Source organism: Thalassophryne amazonica, chromosome 16, assembly GCF_902500255.1.
Source record: "Thalassophryne amazonica chromosome 16, fThaAma1.1, whole genome shotgun sequence".
Taxonomy (NCBI): domain Eukaryota; kingdom Metazoa; phylum Chordata; class Actinopteri; order Batrachoidiformes; family Batrachoididae; genus Thalassophryne; species Thalassophryne amazonica.
The window spans coordinates 26,512,147-26,527,084 of record NC_047118.1 but is presented as its reverse complement, the minus strand read 5'-3'; the positions used below and the strand labels follow the sequence as shown (position 1 = coordinate 26,527,084).

Below are 14,938 nucleotides of genomic sequence, written 5' to 3'. Positions count from 1 at the left end.
TGACGATCCGATCCAGCAGGCTCCCTCGTCTGCTTCCCTTCCTCGTCGTTTCGTGATGATCCAGCAGGCTATCTCCGTCTGCTTCTTGTCCCAGTCCAGACGATCCAGCAGTGACGCGTCTACTTCTCGTCCCACTTCAGACGATCCAGCAGTGACACGTCTGCTTCTCGTCCTTGATCCCAGCTCCCTGGGATACTTACTCCTGTTGTCTTTACTTCGTCCTTCTGGTGGTCGCCTCCAAATTTTCACACTTCTGGAAAACAGATATGTTTCAAGCCGTTACTGGACCTATACAGGCCATCAGCCGACACTCTCCACAACACTGTCTCCTTTGGTGATCTACTCAGGGGCTTTCCACCTATCCAATGGCATAGACTCTCCTTTGGCCAGGATTCTTCTTCGGACCCGACTACACTTCGTCAGGTGCCTGTTCGGGCGCCACGTGTCAGATCCCGCTTTATATAAAAATATAAAACCAGCTCTCCGTCTCTGGGGTCCAACCTTCGTGTCTCCGCGGGTATTACCCGGCGGGGTTGCACAAAGGCTGTTCAAGCTGGTGGCGAGGAGATTCGTCTAGCTGCTCACTGTCTCCATCCGGACGTCCACCCCGCTGACGCTGATCTTGCACCCCGGTCGAATAGCCTTCTTCTGGAACCAGGATACGAGCCGGCCACGCCCGTTAACGGCAGCTCTCCTCTTATGGATCAGGGCTCTTGGAATGTTGCTAGATTTTAAATTTAGTGACTCGTACAGCGAGTCCCCAGGATGCGTTAATTTCATTAAAAACCAGACTAACCTTTTAGAGCACTTTTTGATGTTATACACCCAAAAAACTTTAACTTTTACACCTTAAGAAGAATCAATAAATCCAATGTCCGAGCCGTAACACTTTAATTGCATGCTTGGAAATTTATTGCAGGTTTTGCAAGTGCTGACAACATAATCAGAATCGGTCATATGATGATAATTTCACAACAGTAAATCAAATATAATCAGAATAATAATTGGCAAAGATTTTTGTTTCTGATTCAATAATGCTGTCTGATCTTACTCTGACTGGACTGGATTAACTTCTCAACAAATTTTCTAGGAGTGAGGGAAGGAGGTTTTTGATGTTAAAATCCCCAGTTCAATGAACTTGGTCTCCTCTTCATCAGCTTTTAGTTGTTAGCTGACCACGATCCTTGTGATGTTATAATCCTTCAGGAAATAAATCCACATAAGAGTTTATATCCTTCAGGAAATAAATCCACATAAGAGTTTATTCCTTCTTCAATCAACCAAAAGTTGATCTAATCCATTCTGGTACGATGTGATGTTCCATGAGAGAGAAAACGTTGAAACTTCCCCACTCAGACTTAAGGCCAATGATTATTCTCCAATGCTCTGCTACTCCGTGACTGGACGGCCTGAGTGGGAGTTGAAAACTCTCTCAAATAATCTCTTATGTCTCCAATCCTCTCGCTCCTCGATTCCAATTGCAGCTCACAAGATGGTCAAGTCTTGTGATCTCCTCGTAGCAGCGGAGAAGTGGCAACAGCACCTCTCCCTGGAAGAATAACCCCGTTTCCTGTTGTTGTCCAGTTTTTATATGAAACTCTGTTGCTGCTGAGTTGATCTTGGTTACCATGGGGATGATGGTGATTCACAACCCCCTCCCTACTCCTCTCTCTTTTACTGGAAGCCATCTGGAGAACTCATGTCCTGGCTGTCAGTAAATCTATTGTGCAAGTTTCCTGTTTTTCTGCTCATCAAATCTTTTCCGAGAAACACATCTTTTCCGAGAATTCATATTTTCTAAATCATGTCACATCAATCACATTTAATCATATTCAATCATTTCATTTCAACACTTTTTCACATAGAAACCATTCATATGATCGTATACAACATTTTCATTCATTATTATTCATTTCATATCTTATTACATCTTAATCATTTCAGTTGTTTTTATCATCAGCTCTTCTGGCCTCGCTTGCGACATCACTAACTTCTTTTTCCTCTGCACCCTTTATGAAAAACAACTGTTTAATCATTCATTTTACTTATTTGTTACATACTTTTTCTAATCAAATTTTACTTTCAACACATTAATACTTCATTTGATCATACTTTGTCATGTTAAAATCATCTTTAGACATATTCCATCGTTTTCACCACTGAGTTCATCTCGTGGGCCTCCCCATCTGCAATGGAAAAGTCCAGTATGACCTCACTTACTCCGGGAAAGTACCAAACACTGTCCAGTTTATTTCAACAACATGTGTATTAATCCAATGGCACGTATTATATTCCAAGATGAAAACAAGCTGAAAGCAAGCTTAAAGTCATCTTTCTTGACAGGTTTTTATTTTGTTTTCTCCACAGCAGAGGCACGATATGGTGCAACACGTAACAGCTGCTCACACTGTGTTCGTGCACATGCACGAACAAGCACAAAATGTCGCTGGTGTGTCGTGCAGGCCTGTGTGAATGTGCGTCCTTCATGACAGCAAGTCGAATGTTTTGTGGTTCACCATTTTGTGTTTGGTTTGTGGATTTTCTTCCGGTTTCTGTGTCTTTCATGTTATGTGTGAAGGGGCCCTTAAAGACATGCAGGTGAATTGGACACTTTAAAAGTTGCCCAGGTCTCTCTTGTAAAAGAGGACTCGATCTCAATGGGACTAACCTGGTTCAATAAAGGTTAAATTAAATATGCAAAACTGTTGTGTGTTGGGGGGGGTGTGGCTGGACATTTTGGTGTTCTTTTCTTTTCTTTGCTCTCCAGGTGGTATGAAAACTGATTTGTCTGTGGAGAAGGTGCTGGCAGAAGAGTCCTTCACCCTCATCAACGTTATGTGCAGCACCTGTGGATGGTGCTCACATGCAACCTTAAAGACTTTCAGCTGAAGCAGATAATTAGATGGCGTTCTGCATTTAAGCCATGTGTGATTCAAGCAGAATTGCCGGGAACTCGACCTTGTGATGTTCGTTTGTGAGACGCTGAGGACCGCGCCTGGGTTTGACACATCGTGCCTGAGAAGGAAGAAGGGTGAGGGACACATGCTGTCAGCACACATCAGAGGTGATTAATTGTTTGACTACTTGTTGATAGTAACTTGGTATTTTGTTACGCAGTATATTTGAATTGTGATGAGAATTGTGCAGCTCGCTTCTCACTGCCGTGGCGTGCAGACTGGTGATCCTCCACCTGTTGTGAGAAGCTGCTCATTTGCATAAAGCTTAAATACAGACCTGAATGTGTTGCTGATGGTGTGTGCCTTTTGAAGGACATTGGTTGTAACTGCTGACTTACCTCACCTCTTCTATCCTTCGCAGAGAGTCGGTTTGTCGTGTCCACCTGGGGGGTGTTTGGCGGTAACAGTGAGTCCAGAAGCGCCGGGCTTCGATCCTTTTAGGCGCTGGAGAGCGTGCCAGCCTTCACTCCACCAGACTGACGCTGTTTTAGTTTGTACACATTTTTATGCACCAAAGGGTGGAAGAAATAAATTGTTTTGTTATTGGAACCGCTTTCTGGTTATTTTAGCGCTGGGTTCCGTCCGACGCAGGTCCGCTCCTCAACCCGCGTCGACACATAACACAAAACAGTACATTAATGATTTCAGTATGAATAATGTAGACGTTAGTGCAATTAAAAATATATCATTTACAATTATATAAATGTTTTGACAATGTAGCATGAGGTGAAGCAGAACCTTCTGCTTCACCTCATGCTACAAAATGAGTTTAAATGTTGAATAGTGCTGTTTTAAACTTTCTTTTTGAGTAGTTACTGTCAATCGGTGGCTTCTTGTATGTGCACGGTAAATTTCTGAGAGATCAAATGCTGTTTTATGGTGTCTCAATGCCTGCCATGTGGGAAAGATCTCCATGACCTACAGCTCACTGAATTGTCTTCACAGCTTCACACTGAGGTGGAGAAGCCTTTGCTGACATTCAGGGGCGACAACTTCAAGAAGGACCTGAAAAAGTACGACCATCACATCGCCGACCTCAGGAAGCAGCTGGCCAGTCGCTACGCCAGTGTGGAGAAGGTACGGAAACCGATCAAGAATCACAGCTTAGACACCTGGGGGAGGTGATGGTCTAGTGGTTAAGGTGTTGGGCTTGAGTCCAGAAGATCATGGGTTCAAATCCCTGCCTGACTGGAAAATCACTCAGGGCCCTTGGGCAAGGCCTTTAATCCCCTATTGCTCCCGGTGTGTAGTGAGTGCACTGTATGGCAGCACCCTGACATCGGGATGAATGTGAGGCATAATTGTAAAGCGCTTTGAGCATCTGATGCAGATAGAAAAGCGCTATATAAATGCAGTCCATTTACCATTTATCCTAACAGGTTTGGACCAGAGAAGATCACACGTGACGCCAGGTCACTTCAACTGCTGAGGTCAAGAAAAATATTATGAAATTGTTCAACCAAGTCTGGAATAAGGACGTTATGTTAAAAAGCAGACTTTCATCAAATAGCCCAAAATCTTTTTTAAAAATGTATTTATTATTAATGTATGTATTTATGTATTTTATTTGATCTATTTTCTTTTTCATTTGGTGTTTTTGGAGCCATTTTCATCAAACCTTGGGATAAACGTGGCTACAGCTTTGAATGGAATCCACGACATTTTAGCATTTTGGTGTAAATCTACGAAATAATAAAAAGTTCAGGGGGGGTAAACAAGATGGGGTGTTGGGGGTCTTGGCTGAGCTACACACTCAAATGAATTCATTTCATTTTACTTTGGCAAAAATTTTATATTTTCAACAGAGTTTTAGGACAATATAGCTGAAAACATTTTGGAATGATGTGAGTGACATTAAGTCCAGGAACAGCAGATGAATCTTTGAGGCAAATCCACATGTGGAAGTTAATAAAACATTTTGGATTATTTCCACCGTGTTCACTGATCTCCATCCAGATGTCATTTGACAGATTTCTCTTGCCCCACTCATTTAGAAAATAAGGAAAGGGGAAAAAGTCTGAATCTGGCCGTTGCTGTGCACAAGCATAAGTGTAATAATACTCAGGTTTTTATATTTCACCTTTCATGCAAGAAATGGGGCTGAAATAATTAACATCAAGTCATTTAAAACACTAGAGGACACTCAGAATGAAGGTCTCCATCCAGGTCGGGTCATCTTTTGCTGCTGCATTCATCTGCAAATGTTGGAAAACATTGGGAGACATTCCACACCGGAACCAAAACTTAACCATCTCCCCTGTGACCTGTGCTGACCTCTGCACCAAATCTCATTAAAATCTGGTAACGTGTTCTTAAGATGTTTCGCTGACAAACAGTCAGACAAACAAACAGCAATCAAAGCAAACCTTAGCCTCCTTCTTCTCCTCAGGGCCCTTTTTCTACGTTTGAGAGGCTCCTGTGACTTTTGTGAGGCCAGGTCGTGAGCATTCCTGCCCCCTGTGAAAAAGGTTCCAAGTTCAAACCCCACTGGGCCCACTGTACATTTGGAGCTCCATCAGGTCGACCACCTGACATAACACCTGCACGAAATCGACACAGTGAAATCAGATCAGTCGTGGAAAAATTAACTGCTTCAGTTACTACGGTGTCACAGTTGGTTTGTGAACTTGATTCAAAAACAGAAGGTTCCTCCCCCAAAGGTTCCTGGTCCTTCCCCAGTACCTGCTTCATTATTCCATCTAAGAACTAACTGTTGGGTGTTGATTAAACGAGATCAATTAAAATTAGAAAGTCTGCTCAGTTATTGTGTTCACATCCCGACGCTGGCGTTTTAAAGTTTTAAAGTCACAGTTAATTTAGTGAGTCAAAAAGCAAGTGAGTCATTAAATAAATCCTTTTTTATTGGATGAGTGAATGTTCAATAATCACTTCAGTGTTGAACAGACGTGATGTTCTGCAGCATTAAACTGCCCAATCAGTGACATCACACATGCTTCCTGTGTGCTCGTCACAGCTTACACGTTCTTTTAAACATGATTACAACACAACCTTCTTCAGGTGTCTTGACAAAGAATAGGAGGAAATATTCAGCGACGTGGATTAAGAACAGATTAAAGGATGAAAACAGGCTTGTGCACGGATGTCAGGAAACAGCAGGAAAAGGCTGCAGGAATGAGCCGTTAAATGTAGGTGCAGAAAATCTGTGGATGACACCAAATGACACATCGTTTGCACATTCAAACGTGTGCGTGTGTTTGTGTTTTAGGCCCGCAAAGCGTTGGCAGACAGGCAGAAGGATCTGCAGGTGAAGACCCAACAGCTGGAGATTAAACTCAGCAACAAGACCGAGGAGGACATAAAAAAGGCGAGGCGAAAATCCACACAAGCAGGTTAGAGGTTTGAACTCAGACCACAGTGGACACCTGCACAGCACACTGTATCACACGGCACAGGTGTGTTTGGAGCCCACTCAACTCATGATTGCTCTTTACACAGTGTGAATGCAAGAGGACACACATGGGGTTGTACTGAGTACACAGTGTGAATGCAAGAGGACACACATGGGGTTGTACTGAGTAAAACATGGGTGTGTTTTCAGGTCTAACATGAAGTAGACCAATCAGAGTGTCATCTGTCATTGCCCTTAAGAGCCAAAGTGCACTAGAACATGTCAGTTTGGTATTCAGATGGCAGAAACAAGTGTTTTATGGATCTCTGCATGACAGGAGCCATCAAAGCTCCCTGAGGTGAAGCACTAAACTGCATACATACTGGGCAAACCCTGCTTCACATCACCCACCTGAAGAGACCACAAGGAGCTGTTTTGAAGCACAAAAATTGTGTTGCAACAATGTTGGCAGTGCTATTCCACCAACATCCTGGCTAATCCATATACAGACACTCACCTGCCAGTTTATTAGGTACTCCTTTCTAGTACGGGGTTGGAACCCCTTTTGCCTTCAGAACTGCTCTAATTCTTCCTGGCATAGATTCAACAAGGTCTTGGAAACGTTCCTCAGAGATGTTGGTCCATATTGACATGACGGCATCACGCAGTCTATCATTCAACCAGTCTGTCCATCATCCTCTGACCTCTCATATCAACAAGGCATTTTCAACCACACAACTGCCACTCACTGGATATCTTCTCTTTTTCAGACCATTCTGTGTAAACCCTGGACATGGCTGTGCATTAAAATCCCAGTAGATCAGCAGTTTCTGAAATACTCAGACCAGCCCATCTGATATTTGAATCCTCTTTCTTCCCCATTCTGATGCTCAGTTTGAACTTCACCAAGTCATCTTTATCACGTGTAGATGCCTAATTGCATTGAGTTGCTGCCATTCGATTGGCTGTTTATCTGCTTAACAAACAATTGAACAGGTGTACCTAATCAAAGGGCCGGTGAGTGTATCGCGGACATAGTGCCACCAATATTGGATGGGAGACCACTCAGTGTGCACGTGCACCCTGCACACACATGCGCCCCGCGCACATGCTTAGTGGCTCATTCAGCCATTATGAACACACACACAGCTGAGTGATCATTCCATCATTTCAGCACCTGTTGTACGCACACACACGCACGTGAGATCAGTGAGGGCTTGAAAGAGAGGACGAGTGCAGATGTGATTGCATGAGTGAGTGAGTGAGTGACAGCACTGATGCCGGCTTGGACACATATGGTGTGTGTCCGGTGCATACATCGGTTGTACAGGACAGATCACTGGCTCTCACTCTGGTCCCGTGTTTGCCGTCCAGACGTTTGGACATCGGGCAGTCTTCAGGGCCTTTCATGGCTGTCTGACAGCAGTCTGTGTCATCTAACTGTTGTCTAAATACGCTTTGGATGTGATGGAGCAGGTGTGGACGAGTTAGTCTGGATGGGATCCGCCCACAGTCAACATGCCTCTTTCCCTCCTGACTGCATCTGGATTATGACCATTTTCCTGCACATTCTTTCTATGTATGACGCGGGGCTGAAATTTGATCCTGCCAGATCTCAGAAGCTAAGATGAGTGGGCCCTGGTTAGTACCTGGATGGAGACTTTGTGTGTGTGTGTGTGTGTGTGTGTGTGTGTGTGTGTGTGTGTGTGTGTGTGTGTGTGTGTGTGTGTGTGTGTGTGTGTGTGTGTGTGTGTGTGTGTGTGTTTCTCCGAGTGAACTTAGAGTTACGTCAGAAAGGGCATTTGGCATCAAACGTGTGCCAAATCCCAGTGTGGACGTGCCATGGTGACCCTGAACGAACGGGAGCACACTGATCTCACAATCAAAAGAATTTTACCTTGTTTCAGAAACTAATCTTAAACTAAAGATTTTGTGTATCTATGTTTTGGTTCAACTGCATTAGAATTTGCAAACTTATTTCCTTTTTTTTTTTTTTTTTTTAAATAAACTTAATAAATGCTTAAAAGCAGGACTGTAAACTCCAGAATAAGGATTCATTTAGTAAACGATTATAGATTATTTTCTGGTCAATAGAGGAATCATTTAATCTAAGGATTTATTCATTTATTGTTTTCAGGTTAATTGATTAACATTTGACTAATTTACCAGACGTCAGGCCCATAAATTCCTACAATAAGGTTTAGTTTCACATTCAAACATTAAGTTATAAAATGTACATTTTACAAATTGAAAAAATTCTGAATATATAAAGGATATAATATCCCAAAAGTTTTAAAGCTTGTCAGAAGTTAGAAAAAAATCTCCTCCTGAGATGCAAAAATAATCTTACAGGACTTCAACTAACACTTATTTTCATTATCAGTTAAACGGGTGAATTTTTTATGTATGAATTAGTTGTTTGGTGCATAAAAGGTGAAAAACATTGATGTGTTTCTCAAATGTGTTGTTTTGTCCAAAACCCAAAAATGTTCAGTTTACTGTCAGAGAGGAAAATTTAAAAAGTTATAACTAAGATTTCCCATTAGTTTGTGAGCCTCCGACCCTCCATAAGCCTTTATTTTAGCAAAAATGTAGGCAGAAATTTATGGAAAAATTAGCCTGTAAAATGCACATGCTAAGTGTGACGACTGTGCTCATGTTGCTATGTCGACTCGGTGGTGACATCACTTCCTGAGACAGAGTCCAAGCCATCGATGTATGTTAATTTAAGCACGTACATCTTACTTACCTGCAGTGGGTAAGCACCCTGACTGGTGCCCTGTCTTCTTCTTTGCCATGCTGTTGCCACTATGCATTTGCTGGGGGTGGGGGCGGAGCTAACCGTGGTATACAAGTGTATGGACTGATCTTTCATTTGGACCAGACATGACCTTCCCGGAGAGGGGTCATCAAACACTGATGAGGGGGTTGTTGGTTGTCATGATGAACCAACATGTCAGTCTGCTGTAAGCATGTTATATTTCTCACTTCACATGAGCACATACACTTAAATGTCCACATGAAGCCATGAAACGTCTGATGAAGCAAGCTCAGCTCATGAGCTCCCCCTGGTGGTCCTTAAGGGGTTGTGCAGTTAACATTATGACATGAAATTGTTCCAGCTTTATAAAATGTTCTGTTGAATCACATCCTTAAAATGTTGCTTACCATTTCCTCGCTGACCTTTTGACCTTTGTGTCCATGCGCGTGTGCTCCAGGAGATGACCTGATGCGCTGCGTGGATCTGTACAACCAAACTCAGTCCAAGTGGTTTGAAGAAATGGTCACCACCAGCATGGTAACGACACCGTCTCTGTGCAGATACAAACAAATCCATCATTATTTTCTGGATAGTTCACTTTGGACGTTTGTCATCTTCAAACTTCAGGAGCTGGAGAAGCTGGAGGTGGAACGGATCGAGTGGATTCAGCAGCACTTACGCCAGTACACGACTCTGCGGCACGAAACCGACATGTTCAACCAGAGCGTGAGTCTGTGCTCGCTTTCTTCCTGAAATCAGTTCGAGTCCACATTCATGAACAGATGTAATTAAGAGTGACATGATGCAAATGAAAACATGAATCCATCTGTGAAGTTCAAAGGAATAACTCAAATAAACGACCAAAGTGTGATTACAGCGGGGCAGCGCTCAAAAAACCACATATCACACATACTGTTAACATTTAAATGTAATGGGAGAACAAGAAAAAACTTAACTTGACTGATTAGTTTATTCAAGTTTATGTTCCCAATGCAAAAAAAAAGGCTTTGCACACTTATCTCCATGCAAAAATGTTTGTATTTATCCAAGCTTTCGGTCACGCAACCTTCATCAGGGCATTGCACAGCACATACAAAGCACTTCATCTTATACTTAAAGTTCAGTCAGTTTAATTAGATCAAATAGATACACCTGTGTGTGACTGCAATTTGTAGTTCAGTCGACATGTTTGTAGTTCTTTAGGTATACATCAGCTTGGCAAAAAAATATCTTTTTACATGGGGTAGAAGCAAATTAACAACGTGCACCCCCAGGTTCGATCACTGTCATTATAGGTTTCTTTTTCTTTCCCGTGCAGTTTCCCAATGTGTTGCTTTCATCTGTGTGTGCACCTGTTTACATTCTATGTGGCTGTGCTCTTTCATTTCTGTCTTGTCTTCACACCTGTGTTTAATCATATAACCACCCACCTGTCTCATTTTCCATCATCACTCCTGTCCTTTGACATTCTTGTTGTCTGTCACCATTTGTCACTTGTCTGACCCGTGTTCTTCTTTCATCCCGCTGGTCCTTCCTAGTTGTGCTTTCTGCACAATTAAAATAAATGACTTTTCAGCTCCAGTAATCTGCATTTGGATGCTTGTTGCATTAGCTGTGACACTGACAGTGCTCCATGCGGGTGTCCAACATGAAACCTCAGAGAGGCACAGCATGAAAACTTCAGATTTCTTGAACTTTTTTCCAAACATCATGCTGACCTTCGGGCATGCAGCCAAGTTCCCAACCTGAAGTCAGAATGTTCTGAGTTGTGGTCAGTCATCTGTCAGGTCTCCTTATTGCAATCAATTCTTGGGATCCATTGTGCAGTAAATTCAGACAAATTCAAATGATTTATTTCAGAGCAAACCTGACCTGATTATCCCAAGTTGTTACAGCAGCTGCAGTCTCAGGCTCCGGCCACTGGAGGGCACTGAAGAGTAGGAGATAAATCAAATTCTAATTCAATTACATTGGATTGGTTAATCATGTGAGATTTCAGACCATAAAGTATCGCATAAAAGGGGGAAAAATATTAAAACCTTTTCACATTTAATGTGTTACTCGGCACGCATTGCCACGCAGATGTCAATAATGGTGCTGTCAGCTGAGAACGAGCGGTTGCCAACCGCCATTAAACACAAAGAAGAAGAAGAAGAAAATAACTGGCAGAGCAACGACACAGAAATGAATTAATTTAAGATACCATACGAAAGTAGTGATGTGGATTCTGCTCACAGAATTTCCAGTTTGGCATGAAGATTCTGTTGCCATGCATAACATTTTTACCGAACTATGTTATTATGTGGATTAAGATGTAGCCTTCAGTGGTGGACACGGATCTGTGGAAACGTTGGAATTGGATTAGAATGGGAATAACTCCCTTTGTGTCTGATGATTACGGTCGTAAATAACCGTTTAACTCAATTAGCGACTGTAAAATCCAGCATTAACATCCACAGATCATCAGACACAACAGGGTTATTCCCTAAGTCTCACTAAGAAAAAAGAATGAAGCAACAAACTAATGCAGGGAAAGACAAAAGACCATAAATAGCTCTTGGTTTTTGTGCATTTCTTATGGAGGGCATTAATTGTCAGGATTTGGGTTTCTGTGTCTGGCTTGAACCATATGCTCTGTTTTAGTTATTGTGTTTTGTTGGTTTTTCTATGTTGTTAGTCATCTTTCTGGTCTTTTTCTGCTTGGGTTTTCTCTCTCCCTTTCTCTCTTGTCTTGGTGCTTGGTGGTGGGCGTTTCACTCTGTCTGGTTACACCTTCGTTCTGGTGGGTGTATTTAAGACTCACAGGTTTCACTAGTCACTCGCCAGATCGATACACCTTGTGCCTTTTTTCCAGCTCTCCCCCGTGTGTTTTCCTAGTCCTGTTTTGCCTCACTGTTTTTTGACCGCCTGCCTGTGTATCTGACTCCGCCTCTGCCTGATGTTTTTTGTAGTGCTGCTTGTTTTGGATTGCCTTTACGTGTACCGACCTCTGCCTGAATCATCACTAAATCTTTTTGAACCACAGAGCTGTGAGTCTGAGTTTTGCATTTGCTTCCAGACGTCTTTAGCCACCAAGCCTAATATTAATGGGCGTGGCACATGTGCTTAGAATAACTACTGCTATTGGTTAGAATGAAGTTTTATTTCCATTGAGTACATCGTGTGTGTAGTTGTACTAATGTCAGAGGAGTGTGTCTGGGTTATGTAGAGTCCACACAGGTGAAGCTGAGACAGGGAACTGGACCAGCAGAGTTCCTGACTGATCTCCACTGGTTCCATGTGTAATTTGGTGGGGTGACGGGTGATCCTGGCTGAACGGGACCAGCTGAAAGATTTAACTCTGTCACCTCCATTATCTGTGTTACTGTATTTTACAGACTATGTAGCACTGGAATATTAGTCGCATCTGTCAACAACTACATCATGAAGAGGAAAAACACGTCTCATCGATCTATAAGTCACATTAATCAGTGCATTACTTATTGATAAAGGAAACATCATGTTATAAGAAGCAATGCTGTCTATCCATCCACTGATTTTTCAAAGGGGTTTGCCACTGTTGATCACAATACTTTAATCAAACGTCTTTTGGTGATTGGTGTTTCTCAACAAGCAACTGGGTGGTTTGCAAATGATCTTACCTTATCTTAAGTGTTATTAGGATTTTATCACAGAAGCAAGTCTTGTTTCTCTTTTAATGTGAAACAGAAATTGGTGGAAACACTGGATCCTGATGTGAACTATGACCCAAATGTAACAGGTTCTTCATAATTTAACAACATACAACAAAGAAAACTACAAAGTCGTATTTTTCATTGTTGGGGTTTTGGGATTTAACGACATCCAGAGTGAAGACTCTGAAAGATCCAATAGAGAGGCTGGACCTACCATCCAGAGTCCAGACTGGATGAAGACTTTGACATCTTGATGTGTTATTGTGTTGTTGCAGATGGTGGAACCAGTCGACCAGCTGCTACAGAACGTGGATCCGGCCAAAGACAGAGAAATGTGGGTGAAGGAGAACAAAACCGGCAAGGTTCGTCCCGTGGACATGGACATATAGGCCGTCCTGAGCTGAGATCAGCCATTCTGTCTTCAGTATTCTAACATGTCCACTAAGTCCCAGTCAGAACACATTTATGACACTGATCCAGGGACAGTGCATGTTCAGACTACTCAGGTCTGCTCCTCATCTGGGCGCAGAGCTTCAGTCCTGGAAGCGGTCACGGATAAGTACCAGCATGTTCCTCCTCAATTTAAACCTTATCATATTCTACATTATCCTATTGAATGCCATTTAACATATTCTGCTGTTTACCTGTTGTAAAGTTGAGCCTATTAAAAAAACATATTTTAAATTATTTACTTTATCTTTGATCTCCACATCGGCAGTTTGACTGAACCAAACAAAGACGTCTGATTATTGATATTAACTTTATTTTAGATACAAATATTGAAGAATATTGAGATCCTAGAAAGAATATGATATATTTTCATATGTTGTTGGCTCATTTTGGTGGAAGTGCATGTTTTGAATATTGTGCTTTTTCTGTCCATGGGGAGCTGCACAATTTTGTGGAATTATGGCAGTTATTTTGGTATTGTGCAACCGTTTAATGCATAGAAATTAAGCAAGGTATTCTCTATCTTGTGATGATGAAACAGTCGAGGAGTTTTCTCGCTCCGGTGGAGAATTTACATGTACAGTGCAGTAACCTCAGCAAGTTCTTTACAGAAAAGCAACAACATCTACAGTGTTCTGGAATATGAATTGGTTTTATGGTTGCCACAAAATCCAACATGTGGTGGACCAGATTTAGTCCAGGGTCTACTGTGGGCCAGTCCTGAGGAAAAAAAGTGGTTCAACCCTTACCAAAAAGTAGTATATGCAAGTATGTTTCAAGTATACTTCTAGTTTACTTTTTATATACTTATCAGTACTATTTTTTGGTAAGGGAAGTTACACTGAAACACCTTTTAGTGCCTAAAGGTTCTATACCTGGAATGTTCTTGATATATTCTACTCTCATGCATCCATGTACATTTGTAGATACACTACGGCTTGATGTATTTTACTGTCAAATGTTTCAACCCGAGACAGATCTTTGGCCCGATAAGGTGTTTGTACTGTTGACTACTTGTCTTATTTTTGGTACGGGCGATGTTCATGAAGGTGTTTGGTAAAGAGGTGATATTATGCAGAAAGTAAACCACAAGATGTAAATTCTGAAATAATGGAGGACCAGAGATGAGATTAACCGGGTTTTATGTCTATATCAAAGAGTTGTTTGAAGCTCTAAGACTCTGAAAGTTGCATGAAGGTAAGATAACAGGCCTTTGTGGGTGAACAGTAGATGTTAGCTTAGCTGTAAATTCAAGTTAGCTGATGCGCTTAACTATTTAATGATGGTAAGTAATAGCTAATGGTAGCCACATTAAATGTGTTTATGGTTGATAGATTAAGGCTCAGTGTTTGCTAACAAATTCATTATTGCGTAAACGTCAAATGACATTGTAGCGAATAAATGCAAAATTAAAAACGTAATGCCTGTGAGCGGCGATGTTGGTGTTAGTGACCCAGTTCTCTCTTTCATGTTCCTCAGAAGTCAATATGTGTTTAAGTATTCATTTTCCTGGTGTTTGATGAAATAACACTTTGAAGATTTTGAGGATAAAAAACTCAACATGAAAAAAGAAACAACTCTGACTGCAACCCCACAAAAACTGGACTTAAAATACTCAGATTTGTGTTGACTAAAACAAACCTCACACTGATAGTCATGAAAAGACAAAACTAATATTAAAATATTTTTTATTACAACACAAAAACTAACACTGAATTAAAATTGAGCTCTAAAATTCACACATAAT

At 41.6% G+C, this 14,938-nt stretch overlaps 1 protein-coding gene across 1 annotated transcript in view; it reads left to right on the top strand.

Annotated features, from left to right (window-relative positions):
• gas7a (growth arrest-specific 7a) overlaps positions 1–13,526 on the top strand; it is a 47,865-nt gene extending 34,339 nt beyond the window's left edge. The window contains exons 7-11 of the mRNA XM_034190538.1: positions 3,903–4,034; positions 6,184–6,307; positions 9,525–9,604; positions 9,695–9,793; positions 13,017–13,526. Coding sequence (XP_034046429.1) covers positions 3,903–4,034; positions 6,184–6,307; positions 9,525–9,604; positions 9,695–9,793; positions 13,017–13,130 — 549 coding nt within the window. The 3' untranslated portion in view covers positions 13,131–13,526. The remainder of the gene's footprint in view (positions 1–3,902; positions 4,035–6,183; positions 6,308–9,524; positions 9,605–9,694; positions 9,794–13,016) is intronic.
• Positions 13,527–14,938: the final 1,412 nt, after the last annotated feature.